We start from the raw sequence: 18607 nt of genomic DNA on the forward strand, positions 1-18607 counted from the left end.
CTGCTGGACAATTGCGGCCAAGGGCTGCATGACTTCTCGGACAGCTCCTTGAACTGCTGCAGCAACTGTGGTGCTTTGTTTTTGAGCTTCAGCCCTTTCTACTCTCAATAACATTTCTTCAACGCCTGCTCCTTTTGGTAGACTGGCTAGAATTTGCTTGGTGGTCTTACTGGCATTGTCAAAAGCCAATACTTTGAACATCTGTTGTTTGCCGCTGTCATCTAAATCAGGGTGATTCATGATTGCTTCCCACAGTCGGTCAACAAAGTTACTATATTTTTCTGTAGTTCCTTGCATCATGGTACCAAATGACGGAATAGTAGATCCTGGGAGGCCGAGAAACGCCTCTAGGGCAAGTTGCGCCGACCACTGTAATAGGTTTGCTGGAAACGTCAATTGTACTTGCAAGTCACTAAATTTTCCATGCCCTGTGAACATCTCTGCTGTGACTCCATGGAGGGGGTCTCCCTCCCCTTGTCTTCGAGCTGCTTCATTCATGGCTCGTTGTTGCCAGGAGGACTCCCACAACAAATATTGTGTTGGAGTAAGCAACAGTCTCATTAGGTTACAACAATCATATGGACACATCAGATCAGCAGAAAAAATCCAGCTGACAATTTGTCGGGTAGCCTCAGATTTTACTCCATAAGTTGAGATGGTGGTGCGAGCTTGTTGTAAAATTTTCCAATCATGTGGTTCCCATTTGCCAGTATTGTTTACATGTACAACGGGACACGCGAGAGGTGGAGTTCCGCCCAGACTAGCGGCTGCTCCCCACTGTCCTTCTAGTATAGCATCTCTAATAATGCCATTCCAGCGTGCAGTTCTCGGAGGTGTTGAGGGATTCACTAGCCATGGAGGCATGTTATCGTTGTTCCTTCCTCGCCACATGTAAATCTAACTCGTCGAGGCGCCTTAAAACTGTCTGTAGCAGTTTGTCTGTGGACAGTTTACGACTCTTGTCGGCAGGTGGAGTTGGTGGACCAGACGAATCACTGGAGGGGGGTAGCGGTGGATACAAGAGAGGCGGAGTTGCTGGAGGCAGTGCTGTGGGCGGAGGGCGACACGCTGCTCCTCCCAAATCGATGAGATCAGTAGACGTTTCAGGCCCCTCCCCTATCGGAGTTTTCTGAGGAGGCGCTTCCGCATTTGCATTACTTTTCTGTTCTGGTTTCGCATCGCTCACTTCTGCTTTTCCCGAGTTTTGCAAGGGGTTCAGCGGTAAGTCTTTACTTTTCTCAGGAGGGTCAGAGTCCTCATTAGCTCGAATTTCAGCAACAGTTTTACACACAGTCCCGGTCATTCCCTTTACCGCGGGCAGCCCGAAGAACCGCACAATAGGTCCAGGCTTACTTTCAGGTTTTAAGGCGGCCGCTCCTGGACCTAACATTTGAGCAGCTGCACAGGCTACTTCCCGCTCTGCTTTCATCGCTTCTAAAGTCTCTAGCACAGTATGCCACAACCCACGGACAGCTTTTATCTCTTTCTCCTCTTTTTCATCCCCCTCGATTGTTTTTTGCCACATCGTCCCTCCAAAATCCCACCATTCCGAAACAGAAAACAGCATAGGTGTGTCAGAATAATGACCCCATCGCTGTCCTAATTTAATTAACTTTATCAACAGTTTCGCCGGTACTTCATTCTCTCTCTTAGAGAGGATTCCAGCGAGTAGCGTGGCCGCAGCTTCTACTTGCATCACTGCGCCTGGGAGGCGAGAGGCCACAGAATCACAGAGGTTGGAAGGGACCTTTTAAGATCATCTAGTCCAACCAATGAAAAAAAAAAAAAAAAAAAAAAAAAAAAACCACAACACAAAAAAACAAAAACAAAACCACCACACACGCAACCCACACACACACCACCACACCACCCAACACTAATCCATATTCCCAAGCATTATGTCAACTCCTCTCTTGAATACCTCCAGGGATGGTGCCTCAACCACCTCCCTGGGCAGCCCATTCCAATGCCTGACAACCCTTTCAGTAAAGAAATATTTCCTAATATCTAACCTGAACTTCCCCTGGCGTAACTTGAGGCCATTGCCTCTTGTCCTATCATCTGTAACTTGGGAGAAGAGACCGACCCCCGCCTCTCTACAGCCTCCTTTCAGGTACTTGTAGAGAGCAATAAGGTCTCCCCTCAGCCTCCTCTTCCCCAGGCTGAACAGCCCCAGCTCCCTCAGCCTCTCTTCGTAAGACTTGTGCTCCAGACCCCTCACCAGCTTCGTTGCCCTTCTCTGGACCTGCTCCAGCACCTCAATGTCTTTCCTGTGGTAGGGGGCCCAAAACTGGACGCAGTACTCGAGGTGGGGTCTCACCAGTGCCGAGTACAGGGGGACGATCACCTCTCGGGTCCTACTCACTACACTGTTCTTGATACAGGCCAGGATGCTGTTGGCCTTTTTAGCCACCTGGGCACACTGCTGGCTCATGTTCAGCCTGCTGTCGACCAACACCCCCAGGTCCTTTTCTGCCAGGCAGCTCTCCAGCCATTCTTCCCCAAGCCTGTAGCGCTGCCTGGGGTTGCTGTGACCCAAGTGCAGGACCCGGCACTTGGCCTTATTGAACCTCATCCCGTTGGTCTCAGCCCATCGATCCAGCCTGTCTAGATCCCTCTGCAAAGCCTTTATACCCTCCAGCAGATCAACACTCCCACCCAGCTTGGTGTCGTCTGCAAATTTGCTGAGGGTGCTTTCGATCCCCTCGTCCAGATCATTGATAAAGATGTTGAAGAGAACCGGCCCCAGTACCGAGCCCTGTGGGACACCACTCGTGACCGGTCGCCAACTGGACTTCATTCCATTCACCCACCTCGCACCGTTGTCTGCTCCCGCCTTTGCGCCCGAGCAGCACTTCTCCCAGCCATGGTTTCCCACTCCCCTCCTCTAGCTGCTTACCGCAGACTCGGAGAACTCAGTCCCGCTGAGCTATGGATCTCTGGGCATCCTCTGCTACCAGATGTTGGAGTGGGAGACGGACCCGGAGTAACGATGAGTCTCAATATGAGTATGGTCGTTCTCACTTTATTCAAGTTCACACAGAGTATATACAGACAGACAAGCAGAGCACGCGCTAGCAACAATTATACGATTGGCTTACAGTCTCTGTTCACGCGCCTAGAGCGCTCACACAATTAGTGCAGACCTCTTGTCCACGCGCAGCAGATGTTTCTCTATCTCCCGGAGGCAGTACCGCTTATCACTTACTTATCATGTAGCTACTTCTTCATACTTCTGTTTCTCAAGGAGAGTTCACAGCCTCCTCCAGGCTTTCATCCCTATCAAAGACTGGGTTGCTCATTGTAATCAAGTCGTGCCCTTTTTTACTCAGCCATTTCTTCACACTCTGTTTTGGAACAAATCCCACCATAGGCACATGAGGGATTGTATGGCTGTACTGCACCCTGGCAATAGTGCTACATAGTATGACACCAAACTTATACAAAACAAATGTCACAGAGGTTATTTGGTGCTCATACCCACCTTCCTCTGTATTGCCTAGCCAGCCCTGGTTTTGGTCTCCCTGTCTGTGATCTGGACTTACCTGTAAGGCTGCTCTGCTTTAGTTGGGGGGAGGGACTGGAAGTGGGCAATTCTCCTCTTCCCCATAAAAGTGCCAGGGCAGAGCAAGGAGGTCAGGAAGGTCATTGGACAGGATCAGCTTGAGGCAGAGGGGCTTGTACCCCAGAGGGATGGAAGAAAAAAAAATGGATGGGCATGTCTAGTATTGCATTTTGCTTCAGTTTTTCAACCCCAACCAGATAAGACAGGCTGCAGAACATGGTGTTAGGGGATACAGAAAGGCACCCACCTCCACAATATTCAGTAAACCCTGATCTAGATACTTAACAGGATCACAGTGTTTGCTGGCACGACAGAGCTTCTCCCATCACTGGACCTGGCTGGACCAGAAATACTGTGCAGAAGCTGTGATGGGACACAGGTTGCAGTGACAGACTGCTGTTTCCTATATCAAAAAGACAGTCCTGAAATCCAGATGTGTCACCTTCTAAATTGTTTGGACTACTTCCTATGCATCAAAGCAGAAGAGTGAATTAGCTAGTGTTGAATTTAGAATGGTCAGAGTTGGAAGGGACCTTAAAGATCATCGAGTTCCAACCCCCCTGCCATGGGCAGGGACACCTCCACTAGAGCAGGTTGCTCAAAGACCCGTCCAGCCTGGCCTTAAACACTTCCAGGGATGGGGCATCCACAGCTTCTCTGGGCAACCTGTTCCAGTGCTTCACTACCCTCACAGTAAAGAATTTCCTCCTAATATCTCATCTAAATCCCCCCTCTTCCAATTTAAAACCATTACCCCTTGTCCTGTCACTACATCTCCTGACAAAGAGTCCCTCTCCGACTCTCCTGTAGGCCCCCTTCAGGTACTGGAAGGCTGCTATGAGGTCTCCCCGGAGCCTTCTCTTCTCCAGGCTGAACAACCCCAGCTCTCTCAGTCTGTCTTCATAGGAGAGGTGCTCCATCCCTCTGATCATCTTCATGGCCCTCCGCTGGACCCATTCCAACAGGTCCATGTCCTTCCTGTGTTGAGGACTCCAAAGCTGGACACAGTATTCCAGGTGGGGTCTCACCAGAGCAGAGTAGAGGGGCAGAATCACCTCCCTCGACCTGCTGGCCACACTTCTCTTGATGCAGCCCAGGATGCGGTTCGCTTTCTGGGCTGCCAGTGCACATTGCCGGCTCATGTTGAGCTTCTCATCCACCAACACCCCCAAGTCCTTCTCCTCAGGGCTGCTCTCCAGCCATTCTCCGCCCAACCTGTATTTGTGCCTGGGATTGCCACGTCCCAGGTGCAGGACCCTGCACTTGGCCTGGTTGAACTTCATGCGGTTTGCACGAGCCCACCTCTCAAAGCCTGTCCAGGTCCCTCTGGATGGCATCTCTTACCTCCAGCGTGTCGACTGCACCACCGAGCTTGGTGTCGTCAGCAAACTTGCTGAGGGTGCACTCAATCCCACTGTCCATGTCTCCGACAAAGATGTTGAACAGCACTGGTCCCAGTACCGACCCCTGAGGAACACCACTCGTCACTGGCCACCACTTGGACATTGAACCATTGACCGCAACCCTTTGAGTGCGGCCATCCAGCCAGTTCCTTATCCACCGAGTGGTCCATCCATCGAACCCATGACTTTCCAATTTTGAGACCAGGATGTGGTGCGGGACAGTGTCAAACGCTTTGCATAAGTCCAGGTAGATGACATCTGTTGCTCTGCCCTTGTCCACCAAGCCTGTGGCAGTATTGTAAAAGGACAGCAAATTTGTCAGGCACGATTTGCCCATGTTGGCTGTCTCCAATCACCTCCTTATTTTCCATGTGCCTTAGCAGAGATTCCAGGAGGATCTGCTCCATGATCTTGCCAGGCACAGAGGTGAGGCTGACTGGCCTATAGTTCCCTGGGTCTTCCTTTTTTCCTTTTTTGAATATCAGGGTTATGTTCCCCTTTTTCCAGTCAGCAGAAACTTTGCCAGATTGCCACGATTTCTCAAATATGATGGAAAGCGGCTTAGCAACTTTGTCCGCCAGCTCCCTCAGGACCCGTGGGTGGATTTCATCAGGTCCCATGGACTTATGCACCTTCAGGTTCCTTAAGAGGTCTCAAACCTGATCTTCTCCTACTGTGGGCAGTTCTTCATTTGCAGAGCCCTTGTTTTTGCCTTCCGTGACTTGGGCAGTGTGGTTAGAGCCCTTGCCAGTGAAGACTGAGGCAAAAAAGTTGTTCAGTAGCTCAGCCTTATCCATATCCTGGGAGGCCAGGTCTCCCGTTTCCTTCCGGAGAGGGCCCACAACTTCCCTAGTCTTGCCTTTATCCCTGACATATCTGTAGAAGTTTTTCTTATTGTTTTTGATGTCCCTGGCTAGATTTAGTTCTGCCTGGGCTTTCGCTTGCCTGATCTGGTTCCTGGCCACTCGGACAGTTTCTTTATATTCTGCCCATTCTACCCGTCCCTGCTTCCACCCTCTGTAGGCCTCCCTTTTGGTCCTGAGCTTGTCCAGCAGTTCCTTGTTCATCCACACAGGCCTGCTGGCTATTTTGCCTGACTACTTTTTTGGGATGCACCTCTCCTGAGCTTGGAGGAGGCGATCCTTGAATGCCAACCAGCTTTCTTGGGCCCCTCTCCCCTCCAGTTCTTTCTCCCACACTACCCTGCCAATCAGATCTCTCAGGAGACCAAAGTCTGCTCTTCTGAAGTTCAGGGTAGCGAGCTTGCTGCACACCCTCCTCGCTGCCCTATGAATCTTGAATTCTACCATTTCGTGGTCGCTGCAGCCAATGCTACCCTTGAACTTGACATTCCCCACCAGCCCCTCCTTGTTGGTAAGGACAAGGTCCAGCACGGCTCCTCTCCTCGTTGGCTCCTCGATCATTTGAAGAAGAAAATTATCATTAATGCATTCCAAGAACTTCCTGGATTTCACATGCCCTGCTGTGTTGTCCCTCCAACAGATATCGGGGTGGTTGAAATCCCCCATGAGGACCAGGGTGTGCGAGTGCGATGCTGCTCCTATCTGCCTATAGAGGGCCTCATCCTCCCTGTCACTCTGATGAGGTGGTCTGTAGCAGACCCCTACTGTAACATCACCTGCCTCTGTTCTCCCTTTAATCCTGACCCATAAGCTCTCCATTGGTCTCTAACTCCTCTTGCTTGTTCCCCATGCTGCATGCATTTGTGTAAAGGCACTTCAGCTGGGCACCCAATGGGGCTGACTTACTGGCTGGAATGGGTGCATTTCCTTTGTGTTGCTCTTCAGGTGGCCTTCCTTTGTGGTGCTTTATCTGTGTTTCCCAGATTCCTTTTGCCTCAGGAGCCTCAAGGACAGGCCTGATGTTATCACCCCCCTCCCCCTTCACATCTAGTTTAAAGACCTGTCAATCAACCCCCCAATCTCTTGGGCCAGAATATTCTTCCCCCTTTGAGAGAGGCATCTTCCATTTCCTGTCAACGAGCCCGGTGCCATATAGGCCAACCCACTATCAAAGTACCCAAAGTTATGGTGGCGACACCAGCCACGGAGCCATGTATTGACTGATTTGATCTGTCTGCTCCTCCCAGCATCATTGCCTGCCACTGGAGGGAGTGATGAAAAAAAATCACCTGCACCCCGGATTCCTTTACTAAGCCTCCCAACTCCCTGAAGTCTCTCTTTATAGCTCTTGAGCTTCGAGTCGCTGTCTCCTCTGCGCCTACATGGAATATCAGTAGTGGATAACAATCTGAGGACCGTACTAAACCAGGAAGTTTCCTGGTGACATCCTTCACCCAGGCTCCAGGAAGAGAGCAGACTTCCCTCTGAGGAGGGTCCACCCGGCACATTGGGCCCTCTGTTCCCCTCAGGAAGGAGTCCCCAACAACTATAACCCTTTGTTTTTTCTTAGAGGGTGTGGTGGTGATGCGGGGTATATGCTTTTTTGGCTTAGGAGGCATCTGTGTTATAGGGTGCTCCTTACCTACTTCCTCACTCAACTGGCCATTCTCAAGCAGAACCTCATATCTGTTCCTCAGAGGTACTTCACAGGACGAGGTAGGTAAGGTGGGAGGTTGCCTGGTGCCACGACCAGGAACCTGCTTCCACTCACTCTTTTCATTTATGCTTTCACCTTCAGCCTGACCAAGGGTGCCTGCAGGGGCTCCTGGACCCTTGCTGCCTTTCTCCCTGTTACCCCTCAACCTTTCAACTTCTTCTTTCAGTTCTGCCACCATGCCAAGCAGATCACTGATCCGTTCACATCTTATACAGCAGGTCTCACAGCTATCACCTGTTACCAGTAAAAGGTCCTGGCACTCCCTGCATCCTGTGACCTGGACAGCCGCATGTTTCTGTGGGAGCTCTGTCTGGGTTCCCACATCCATTCTGTTTAGGGTCGAGCACATGACCTTCCTCCAGGTGGAGACCATGGCTAAACTCCTACCGAGGGGGGTGATGATCACCAGGAGGACTCACCTGCCTAGCCAACAGAGCTTCGGATTCCCCCCTGCGTGCCCTTTGCCACTCTCCGCCCTTTACGGTCTTTCCCGGTGCATAGCAACCGGTTGCTGTGCTCCTGATAGGCCCCTTTTAGCCGGGGGGAGAGTGGTTCCGCCCATGCCGCCTCCGCAGCCCGCCCACAAGCTGCCGGGTTCTGGCAGGGACCAGTCGCTTTTGCCGGCTACAAAAGCCCTCAAAAAGAGCTCCTTGCCGGTCCTTTTAGGGTTTTTTTTTTGCCATGATCCCTTCCCACAGTGCCGCTTATCTCCACTGCAGCTGGCAGGCTGGTGCCATTCAGCAGTTGCTAGTATGTGAGTCTGTAGGTTTTGAGCAGGCTGGAGTTCACTATTGGCAGTAAATTCTGTCCTCACCCATGACCTGCATGGAGGCTAAGAGCTTCTGGGACTGTACTGGATCAGCCACAGCTCTGCCCATTCCCTACCCTAGAAATATCCAGTGCTCCTGAATACTAAAGATGATTGTATGATGATACAAAAAAAAATTAAAAAAAAAATATCTTTCTTTCCTAACAGGTTTGAAGACATGTAAATGAATGTCCTAGTTCTGGCGGGGATAGGGTTAATTCTCCCCAGGATCTAGCAGGGACACAGGTATTCCATCCCATGTGAGCCATGCCCAGGGGGTAGCCGGGAGCTGGCCGGGGGTGGGGCGGGGGGCAGGAAGTCGCATCTTGGGAGCGGGCTGGGGCTTCCCGGGTGCGGTGGTGAGCGGTGGTATCGTAATCATGTTTGTATATTCCTCTGTCCTTGTTACTGTTATTGTTTTCTTGTTTCCTTTGCTGTTCTGTTAATCTGCCTTTGTCCCAACCCACGAGTTTTGCCTTTTTCTTCTGATTCTCCCCTCACGGCCGTGGGGGGTGTGTGTGTGCCGAGAGAGAGGCTGCCACATGGTTCTTTGTTGCCGTCTGAGGCTAAACCACGACAATGAACAAGATTATTTTTATTCCACAAAGGACAAAAATAATTCATCTAGCAGCATATCCTTGCAGGCAGCCAAACCAAGATGCTGTTGCCATGGCATCTGTCCAATGTCTTCATAGCATCTTCCAGATTTCTGAGATCTAATAAGAAAGAGGAAAGGAGGCACTAGTTAAAAGACACATAGCAAGGTTGCTGGAAAAAATATGACCCAGTCCAGCCTGTAGGATGTATTCATACTTTGAATTAATTGGGATTTTTTTTTTCTGTATGGCATTTCATCCATAGGACACTGAGTTTTCTCTTTTGATTTTTGGCGAAGAAAACAGAATTGCTATAAAAATATTTTCATTAAGTCAGTCAGGGCAAAATTAATTTTACCTAACTTCAGCCATCTATGTGCCTAGCCTAAGGGGGCTGTCTAGGCTCCTGTTAGAATTAATGGAAGAAGGGTTCCTCCCAAGGATGATTTATCCAGCCTACTTTAGACACCTAATTTAAGATGGGATGATTTACCCTTTGGAACCATTTATCTCTCTCCTTTAACTACAGCGGGACTATTGACGTGCGGAAAGCAGACTCCACAACCTGTGAGGTTGCAAAGTAGGTATGTTTATTCGGCGCCGGGCAGCACGGGGGGGGGGGGGGGGGGGGGGGTCGCTCCACCAAAATCGTGCGCACCCACCGCGGCAGTTAGCTTAGAATTTATACAATCAGATCTTACATATTCAAGGGGCGCCTATACATATCCATAACCTTTCCCCGAAAAGGCGGTCTTTATTACAATGAGTTACGAGAAATCATTTCCATGGTCTCCGCCTTTAACTCCTCCCAGCCGCGCATGCGCAGTGTCTCCTGGTGGTCGTGGGCCGGGGTCTGGGGATGAAGGCCGCACGTCTTCCTTGCTGTGTACCTCTTGCTTTTAATGTTAACGTGTTGCTCCAAGCCACGGGGTTGGGAAACCAGATGATCTCTGTCAGGACAACTGAGAATACCAATTGTTCCCTTATCTCCCATCGAGGCCCATGTGACCACTTTATGGTTTCAACACATCCTTTCTTTGCCTAAACACCTTGGCAATGGCTTTAGGCTATAGATACACAGCTTAAGCCAAGCAATGGCCCTGCTATTAACCCTTGAGTGTTATTTCCCCTTATCACTATGGATGGACTAAATGCCTGGATTTTCAGGTGAGGTAAAATGAATATGAGCGAAGACCTCTGCCTTAGGTGGTACTCCAGGGAAAGAAATTGCCAATCAAAATGAAAGAGCTGAGTGAACAGCCTGGGCCATGCATTTGTGCATCTGGAAACAATGCAGCTAAAGTGAAAATGGCTTTTTACCCCATCCCTCAACCTTAGCAGAAGTCAAAAGCCTCCCAGTGCATAAATCAACGCCAAAGGAATTCAGTGAGAGGCCACATTCAGGAAACAAGTGAGGATAAATTAATATTGAGGCAACCATACAAAGCTGGTTTGTCCAGGAGTGAAAATGCAGCAGTCAGACACGGCTTAATTCCTTTGGGGATTGTGCCATGGGATGATGCCTTTTTCTGGACAATGAGCTCCATGTTACAGGGGTTCAACTGCCTACACGTTCATCGTGGGGGGGTTCCTCACAGTTTGCTGGCTTGTGGCAGGCCCAGACAGCTGCATTTTGGAATAACTGCATTCTTAGTCAGCTTCAGTAAACCAGAAGCAGAAGGAATGAGATCTAGCCTGCCAGATAAATACATACTTTTATCAAGAGCTGTTAGACAAGTTTATATAATTCTACAATCAAGGTTAAATAAATTGGTTTTATCATCAATTGCTGACTTTGTTTGAGACAAGTAGGTGTTGAACTGGTGATAAGATAAACACAAATTTCCTCAAGTTCTCTCTGTACATGTTATTTCCCCACAATTAACTCTTCTAAGATAAAATTGCCTATAGATTGTGAGTCTACTGAAGATGCGTGGTAGGCTGGCATGTGAAAATTTAAATGGTGCATCTGAATAAAAAACGATTTTGCATTAATGATGTCCATTACGATGCTTTAGACTGCAGGCAGACAGTCATGTGATGTGTCGGGGACTGGGGACAAGCAGAGTGTGCAGTAGGGGCTGCCTATTTTTTAAGGCAGTTGACTTTGAAAGTATGTATTACAGCCAAGAATACCCTGTCCCTGAATTTCAGTCAAGACAAATTTTCACTGAACACAGAAACAGAGCCAGGACTTGATTCTGCAGCCTGAAGTGGAGCTGTACCTGTGAATAGCAGCATGGGCATTATTGCAAAGAAGATGCATTAGAGTTAAAAATTATGTGCCAGTAAGGTAACTTAGGTGCGTTAAATATTTTCTTGACCAGGTAGAGACATATTTACTCAGAGATACTCCTTAGTCGTTACTTCCAGGACCAGTCATACCATGGCCTAAGACACATTGTGACACCCTAATAAACACCAGTTTTGGGGTGGTGTCACCGGGGGCAACCAAGCTTTTGGGGCCCAGGCCCCCGAGGGTCTCACTCAGGACACCAGGGCTTTCGGGGACCCCGGTCTGTCCCAGCAGGCCGGGTCCGGCAGGACGGGGCCACCACACAAAGGGGACTCCTGAGCACAATCTGGGCCGCGGCCAACCCAAGGAGCACATTCGCTCTCTGCCGCGCCAGGCCTCCTCAGCCGGGCCACCAGACCGGACCCCTCCGCCGCGCCCAACCGGACGCTTCCGGCGCGCACCCGGAAGCGTTTGCCGGGCTATAGCGGAAGCGAGGCGGGGTTCTACCCTTTTTGGTGCTGGCGCCTGGAGAAGATGGTGAGCGCTGGGTCTCAGCCGTGAGGTATCCGCTGCCATCTGCCGCCGCACCGGGCCCTGTGGGGCCGTGGGCCTCGTCTGGGGCGCGGGGCGGGCCTGCGCCCTGCTGTGGCTGGGCTCGGCGGCGGGACGGCGCTGCGGGGCCGAGGCCTGAGCGCCTGGCAGTGGGCGCCGCTCCTGGGCCGGGTGGTGGCGCGGGGTGTGTCGTCCTGGGCAGGGAGGCCGCGGTGGGGTGTGGGGCCGTGCTGCCGCCGGGGCGCCTCTGGGGTCTTCTTCGGGGTCTCCTCGGTGCTTGCTGCGGGCATAGCCAGGCTGGCGCTCTCCCCGGGGATGAGGCAGCCTTTCATATAACGTAGGGAGAGGGGGTTAGCTCGCCAAAGCCTCTTGTAGTGAGCGTACGGCTGATCTGCGTGGAATAAATACCTTTTCTCAGGAAAAAGCAGTTTACTGTTTATCACTCAGGAATTTGTGGCGGATGAGAAGGGAAGTGGAGATAAAACGAAGCCACAGAGTGGTTATTTCAGCACTGGGCGGGGAGGTAGGAATGGCAAAGAGGTGTAAGGAACTGATTTCTAAAAATGGAGGATACCTATAGATGAAACTAAGTTCAGCGTGCCTCTGACATGTTTATTAGACTTTGTGTATTTGTGAGTGTTTTTTAGAGGAGCTTATGCTTTGAGTTACGTGACTTGCAAGTGCTAGTGATATTTACAATGTGCAATGTCTTGAAATGTTTTTCAGACGAAGGGTACATCGTCATTTGGTAAGCGACGAAATAAGACACACACCTTGTGTCGTCGATGTGGGTCCAAGGCATACCATCTGCAGAAATCTACCTGTGGGAAATGTGGTTACCCTGCTAAGCGTAAGAGAAAGTGTAAGTAACGCACTTGAGTTTAAAAACTTGTGTCTCTTTCTTGTCTTCAATAGTCTGGCTTTTTTCCAACCAAGGAAGAATACTGTGTCACCTTGCAGTATTTGGAGCTTTTTTTTTTTTTTTAAATTAACACTGATTTAACTATATTTCAGCTAATGTGTGCAGTATTACTGTATAGAAATTGACTTAATTTATAACTTTTTTCCTTTGCTTCTGTCAGATTGAATAGTGCTAGACATACTGTGAAACTAATTATTTAATACAGATGAGCAACAGTAACTTCTGTGTTCTAGATAACTGGAGTACAAAAGCTAAAAGACGCAACACCACTGGTACTGGTCGCATGAGGCACCTGAAAAGGGTCTACCGTCGATTCAGGTATGATATTTTATTACAAACTAGGGTAATGTGAAATCTTTCATGGATTTCACTGAATTATAAAATTTGTTATTTGAAGTTAACGCTCTTATTTAGTACATTTAATGTGGTATAGTCTTTCTTTTTAAATATATTGTGGAAATAAATGATGCCTTATATCTTCAAAGAAATATGCTGCCAATTATAAAAAGCTCACTCATCGTTAACACATAGGATGTATAGCAAGCTCTGATGTTTCTGTTAAGTGTAGATAGTACAGAACATAAAGGGTATTGTAATAAAATGCCAACATTTGAAAAGGTATGCTTTGTGTAACATTGCCTCTATTTGTGAGTCAGTGAAATTGCCGGTACACTGAAGCGTGGGTTTTTGTAAGAGACAAGTCTTGAAACGCATTCCAATCCCCTCTTGCCCCCCCCCCCCCCAAAAAGTCAGAATTGAAATACTTCAGTAGTCACACTCTAATTTAGAGTTCAGCCAGCAGTAAGTAACTAACATCAGATTCTGAGTTACAGGTTTCTAAAATGTGTTGTAAAGCTTTGAGTTGTACTTACAAGGTACTGTACTGTTAAACTCATTAAGAATTTCTTTTGTATGACCTCTGTGTTCTAAAACAGAGCTATGTAACCTCTGGCCTAATAAACCAGAAAGCTGGATGAAAAAGCAAGCAATTCCAGAGTTTTCCCAAAAAATTAATTGGATTTAATAGTAAAAAGTAGAAGTCTTTTAAGTCCTCAACCTAGGTGCAGTTGAGGGATCCATTCATCTGTGGTTTTTTTGGTGAGTGCAGTCTTTTGGTGAGCAGCAGCCAGAAAATACCTTACGATGTGCAACTGCAGCCTGATTTCCACCAAGTGTTGCTGAAGTAGAAATGTCATATCCAAAAGCAAGCTTGAGGCTGACTCTTCTTTTGTCATGCCTGTCTTAATCTCTGGTTGGAGACATAAAAGACTTCTGTAAGAAATGGACTTGCACTTCAGTACTAACAAATGTGAAAAAATAACCTGGAGCAGAAATCACCCTTTCAAAAAGTGGTAACCATATTTCTACTTGTAGGAATGGATTCCGTGAGGGAACCATGCCGAAGCCCAAGAGAGCAGCTGTTGCAGCCTCCAGTTCATCATAAAGGCTCATCTATTTGTTAAAATAAATGGTCTTATCCAGAAAATGTCACCTTTTATACGTGTTTTACTTCAGTGAAATATGAGATTCCTGAAAATACATATATTTACACACACAAAATCTTGATGGTATGCACTAAAGCAATTCATTAAAAATACTCCTTTGATTTTTTTTTTTTTTTCATTTGATAGCACCCCCACCTTGAAAAGGACCATTACCTCTGTGCTGAAATTAAAAAGAGGCTTCTATGTGTTACTCAAAAGAACTCGCCTGCAAGAGAAATGGAATATTGGCACTATGGACTGAGTTTTGTTGTGCCCTAGCGTGGAGAGTCAGAATTTCTCAAAGATATTAACTTGAATAATGGCTTTAAGTGCTCTTCTGGAAGGGAATAGTTGAAGAGGGATTCCCAGTCTTCGCCATTGTTCTGTGGTTCTGAAAGGCATGCAGAAGTATTGCCTGTTCATTGCTTTTGGGGTAAAAAGAAACTCCAAAGTCTGGAGCACACCTACTACCAGATGTGAAGGGACTGGAGATCTGCTGTAGTTGAGACAGAAGTTACCCAAATGGTCTGGGAAGGTCAGTGTGGAAAGCTGGCACACAAATAGATCAGAGTTAATTATGCTGGGCGTAAACAATAAATGGTAGGTAGTATGATACGGAAGTCAGTGACTTGGGGATATGTTTGAATTATGGATTGATACCTGATAAACTTGTACCCTACATGGTGTTACTGGGTCACTCAGCTGGTTCTCAAACTCAGCTTTAAAAAAAAGTTATAAGAGGCTTTTATGAAAGTTTGGGGAATTTAGAAGATAGTGATCACTACAAGGGTTTAGAGGATTTTCAGATGCCTTAAAAAGAAAATACTTGGGGGAGGGGGGGAACCACAACCAAAAACGTGTGATACTTTAAGCTTCTGAGGCTGTTCTATGATTCCTTTGGTTTCATCATAAATTTCCAAAAGTAGCATACTTCTTTGTCAGTACTGAAGGATCAGCAGTCAACAAATTTATCAGCTTGTGCAAATTGCCAAAGAAATTTTCAGCCGGGTTTGAAACTGGAGTGTGCCTGACTGCACTTTCTTATATTTTAAATGAAGTATAGTTAATGCTTTTAGATAATTGAGTGTATTTACTTAGGCTGTTTCTAAACAAAAAGAGAAATCTTGCCCTGCTGTTATCTTAGCGTGTGATAAATATACTGTACTCACTCTGCTTTCAATTGGTCCTCCTGAGAGTCTGAAAGTGGTATTGAAGCTGTTAACTTAAAAATAAATTTTGTACATATTACACATCTATGTATTCACAGGGCTCAGGAGTGCATCTAAAATGTGGGTTTTGATGATATACTGGGAAACAAATGTAGGAGGAAGTAATGATGTCTTTTTGTTTTGTTACTCAGTGACAACCCCTCAGAGCATCTTAAAACAGGTCAGCAAGGCACTAAGGGCTTGTTGGACAGTGGTATGGCAGGTATTCTGACTATGGGTGGGAATGAAAGCCTTTGCTTTGCAAAGTCTTATATGATGTTCTTTGTGTAATGTGGGATTTTTGTTTTGAGCGGCCTGTTACACTGATCCACAAACGTGATATAATACTGCAAAGGCAAGTGCTTAGCTATTTGCTGCTGCGAACTGTTAGCTCTTCAGCATGGATTATATTATGCTGTACCATGCTCCTGACAAATGAGTATTTGTACAATATACAACGTATCAAGGTTTTGGCGATTGGAAAGAAACTTAAAAACTTAATTTCAGGGGGAATTTTACCTACAGCAAGAATGAATTTTATGTACAAGCAGTTTGATAGCCATTGTATTTTCAACTATTTTAAAATTCTTGGCGAGGGACAGGAAATCAGTTACTTTAGGTTATGTTAAGTATATTCAGAAGAGCTCAGGTAGCTAACCGTTACATGTCAGTTGTAGTTGGACTAAAAGCTTTACTGGATATAGATTCTGAAGCGCTTCGTTTCTTTATAGTGTTTTCTTAAATGTTGAAAGCTAGACTGCTTCGATGGTTTTTCATATGTAAATCTTTTGTTGAGATCTTGTTATAATAATTTTATCTCGAGGGTTATCAGAATTGAACCTCTGCATAGTGTTCACTGGTAGTTTAGATCAGCCCCTTTATGTATAGAACTATTACCATACATGGTCTGTAATATGTTTGATTTTTGTATCCTTCAAAGTGATACATATGGCACAGTTAATCCAAAAGACAATTAGATGTACAGTCTAAATTAAATCAGAAATTATTACATTTCATATTCAGTGTAGAAAGTCTCACTTTTTAGACAAAAGTGTATCAGATTAAGGTTTCTCAAAGGCAGAGAGGTGTTCAAGTGATTGTGATGGCGGAAGATTGATCAGATTGAGTATGTCTAGCTCCAAAAGTGTAGCTGCATGATAGAGTTTAAAAAAAAAAAAAAAAAAAAAGGATCCTTGTCAGCTTGACTTGATGGTCAGAGCTTTTTTTCAGTCTCAAACTTTTAAGTGTGAACTCTGCTTATTGCCATGAAGTAGTATTTCATCTGTGTTGGTTCATATTGAAAGGATGACAAGACCTAACACAGCTGTTCAATGTATAGTGAGCCATAGGTAACAGGCAACTAACCAGAGTTACTTTAAATCCAGAGTTCTGGGTTTATAGTAGAGTGGGGGGGTTTTTGTTGTGGGGTTTTTTTTTTTTTTCTTACGTATGGGCTATTGAAAGAACAAATGTCTATACCAGTACAAATGGTTGTATGTTGCAGTTCATAAAATTAATGCAGTCTCTCAAAGGTAATTGAGACTTCTAGTACTGTTGTACTTCCTCTGAAGACATGTAAATAACAGTACCTGCTTTAGGTAGGTTGTGTGTGTGAACTCGCTACACCTCTATCAGTGTGAGATTCTTGACTCCACAGCAGGAACAGCTGAACAAGGTTTCATGCTTTCTGACCACCAGCTGTTTCTACCATCCAATGTGCTAGCATAAAGTGATGCTAATTTCACTTTAACTCCTCTGTTGCTGTATTGTGAGGGTGTGGTGGTGCAACCCCCCCTATCCCCTGCTGCAGGCCACTTGGTACTTGGTGTGATCTCCCTCCCAGCCTGAGCCACAGAACACCACAATGGACCACAATGTAATATAATGGTCTAACATGAAAGAAAAGGTAGGGAGCAACAGACCAAGAACACAATAGTGTGCCTAGTCCCCATGGCTCCTACCGCTTGGAGATAACTATAATAGATCACTCCTGACACCGTATGGATTGTGGCCACAGAGGGGGGGATACCAGGACCCCAAGATCTAGCAAGCTCTGGGGTTGTGAAACCATCGTCCAAATCAGGCTGGAGTGGAAAAGTACCTGACGAAAGTCAATTGTCTCAGATCCTATAAGTAGCAATTCTAGTAAAGGCCCTTTGAGCTCTTCTGGATTGCAGCGGGCTGTGGCCAGTAACTCCCCTGAGTTGAGATACCTCTCAGGCTGACACCTCAGGGCCATTAATAAAAGGGGCCCCTATTACACTCAAAACCTTTATTGCAAAAAAGGAGGAAATCCATAGAAACTTAAATTGCAATGATATAATGAATTTCACACAAGCCATAAGAGGCAGTGAGGGTACAGAGGATGGCAAAGAGGATGAAACAAATCACAAGGAGATCCCCACATGGGAAATGTTAATACATGAAGCCATCAATTATGTGCAAGAAACAGGATAGAGTGAAATTTCCAAGCAAGAAATACAGGTCGTGTTGTTAGGCAAATTCAGAATTACCCTCAAGAACAAAAATACTCTGGCAATTAAAAGACAAGGAGTGGAGAAATGAGTTGTGGAAGCAAGCATTGGCACTAGGAATCCCTAGAACTGTGATATGGAGACAGCCTCTTGGTGTCATTCTGAGTCTAATTCAAGCATTCTGGAAGTGAGATAATCCAAATGCTCCAACTCCATCGCCAGATCCTAGAAAAGGAAATAGCCCTTTCTCCTCTTTTAGCGATCAATTACAAAAAACAACCAAAAATCTAGTAGTGCCCGGATGGCGATTACGCCTGCCTGTCTGGCAAGTAGAAACTTATCAATGGTTAAATGAGAATGGCCCTTATATCTTAATTCCAGTTGGTCCCTGAAAACAATTAATAAAATTCTTAATTGATACTGGAGCACAAATTTCAATCATTACACAGCAGGATGCCGACAAGCTAGGCATATGACCTGGATGGCAAAGAGTTAAAATAGCTGGAGTTACTGGAACTGGTACTGTGTGCCAAACTGCACAGGTTAATCTGTGGCTCCCTGGTGAAAAGTGCATGACATCTATTCACTTTGCAGTTAAAGATCACCATGAAAATATCTTAGGTTTTGATGCTTTATACAGCTGGACTTGGCACTTGCCAGATGGCAGTTTATGGTCTTTTGGTTCAAATGTCAATCCTAACAAAAGGCAACAAGCCACCACAGTACGTGTATTCCGTGCAGCTCCAGCACTCCCTGGATCAAAGATCACTAATGTCCTG

General features: G+C 46.6%; 1 protein-coding gene across 1 annotated transcript; it reads left to right on the forward strand.

Moving 5' to 3' along the window:
• Positions 1 to 11670: 11670 nt before the first annotated feature.
• LOC141476646 (large ribosomal subunit protein eL37-like) lies at positions 11671 to 15393 on the forward strand. Its single transcript, XM_074165429.1, has 4 exons — positions 11671 to 11725; positions 12467 to 12602; positions 12896 to 12980; positions 14037 to 15393. Exons 1-4 carry the CDS (start codon positions 11723 to 11725, stop codon positions 14104 to 14106), a joined length of 294 nt encoding a protein of 97 aa, XP_074021530.1. The 5' UTR covers positions 11671 to 11722; the 3' UTR covers positions 14107 to 15393.
• Positions 15394 to 18607: the final 3214 nt, after the last annotated feature.

Source organism: Numenius arquata, chromosome W, assembly GCF_964106895.1.
Source record: "Numenius arquata chromosome W, bNumArq3.hap1.1, whole genome shotgun sequence".
In the NCBI taxonomy this organism is placed as follows: Eukaryota; Metazoa; Chordata; class Aves; order Charadriiformes; family Scolopacidae; genus Numenius; species Numenius arquata.

Coding starts and splice junctions, on each gene's coding strand:
- LOC141476646 (XM_074165429.1), top strand. Junction 12,603..12,895: donor TGCTAAGCGTAAGAGAAAGT/GTAAGTAACGCA, acceptor TCTGTGTTCTAG/ATAACTGGAGTACAAAAGCT. Junction 12,981..14,036: donor AGGGTCTACCGTCGATTCAG/GTATGATATTTT, acceptor TTCTACTTGTAG/GAATGGATTCCGTGAGGGAA.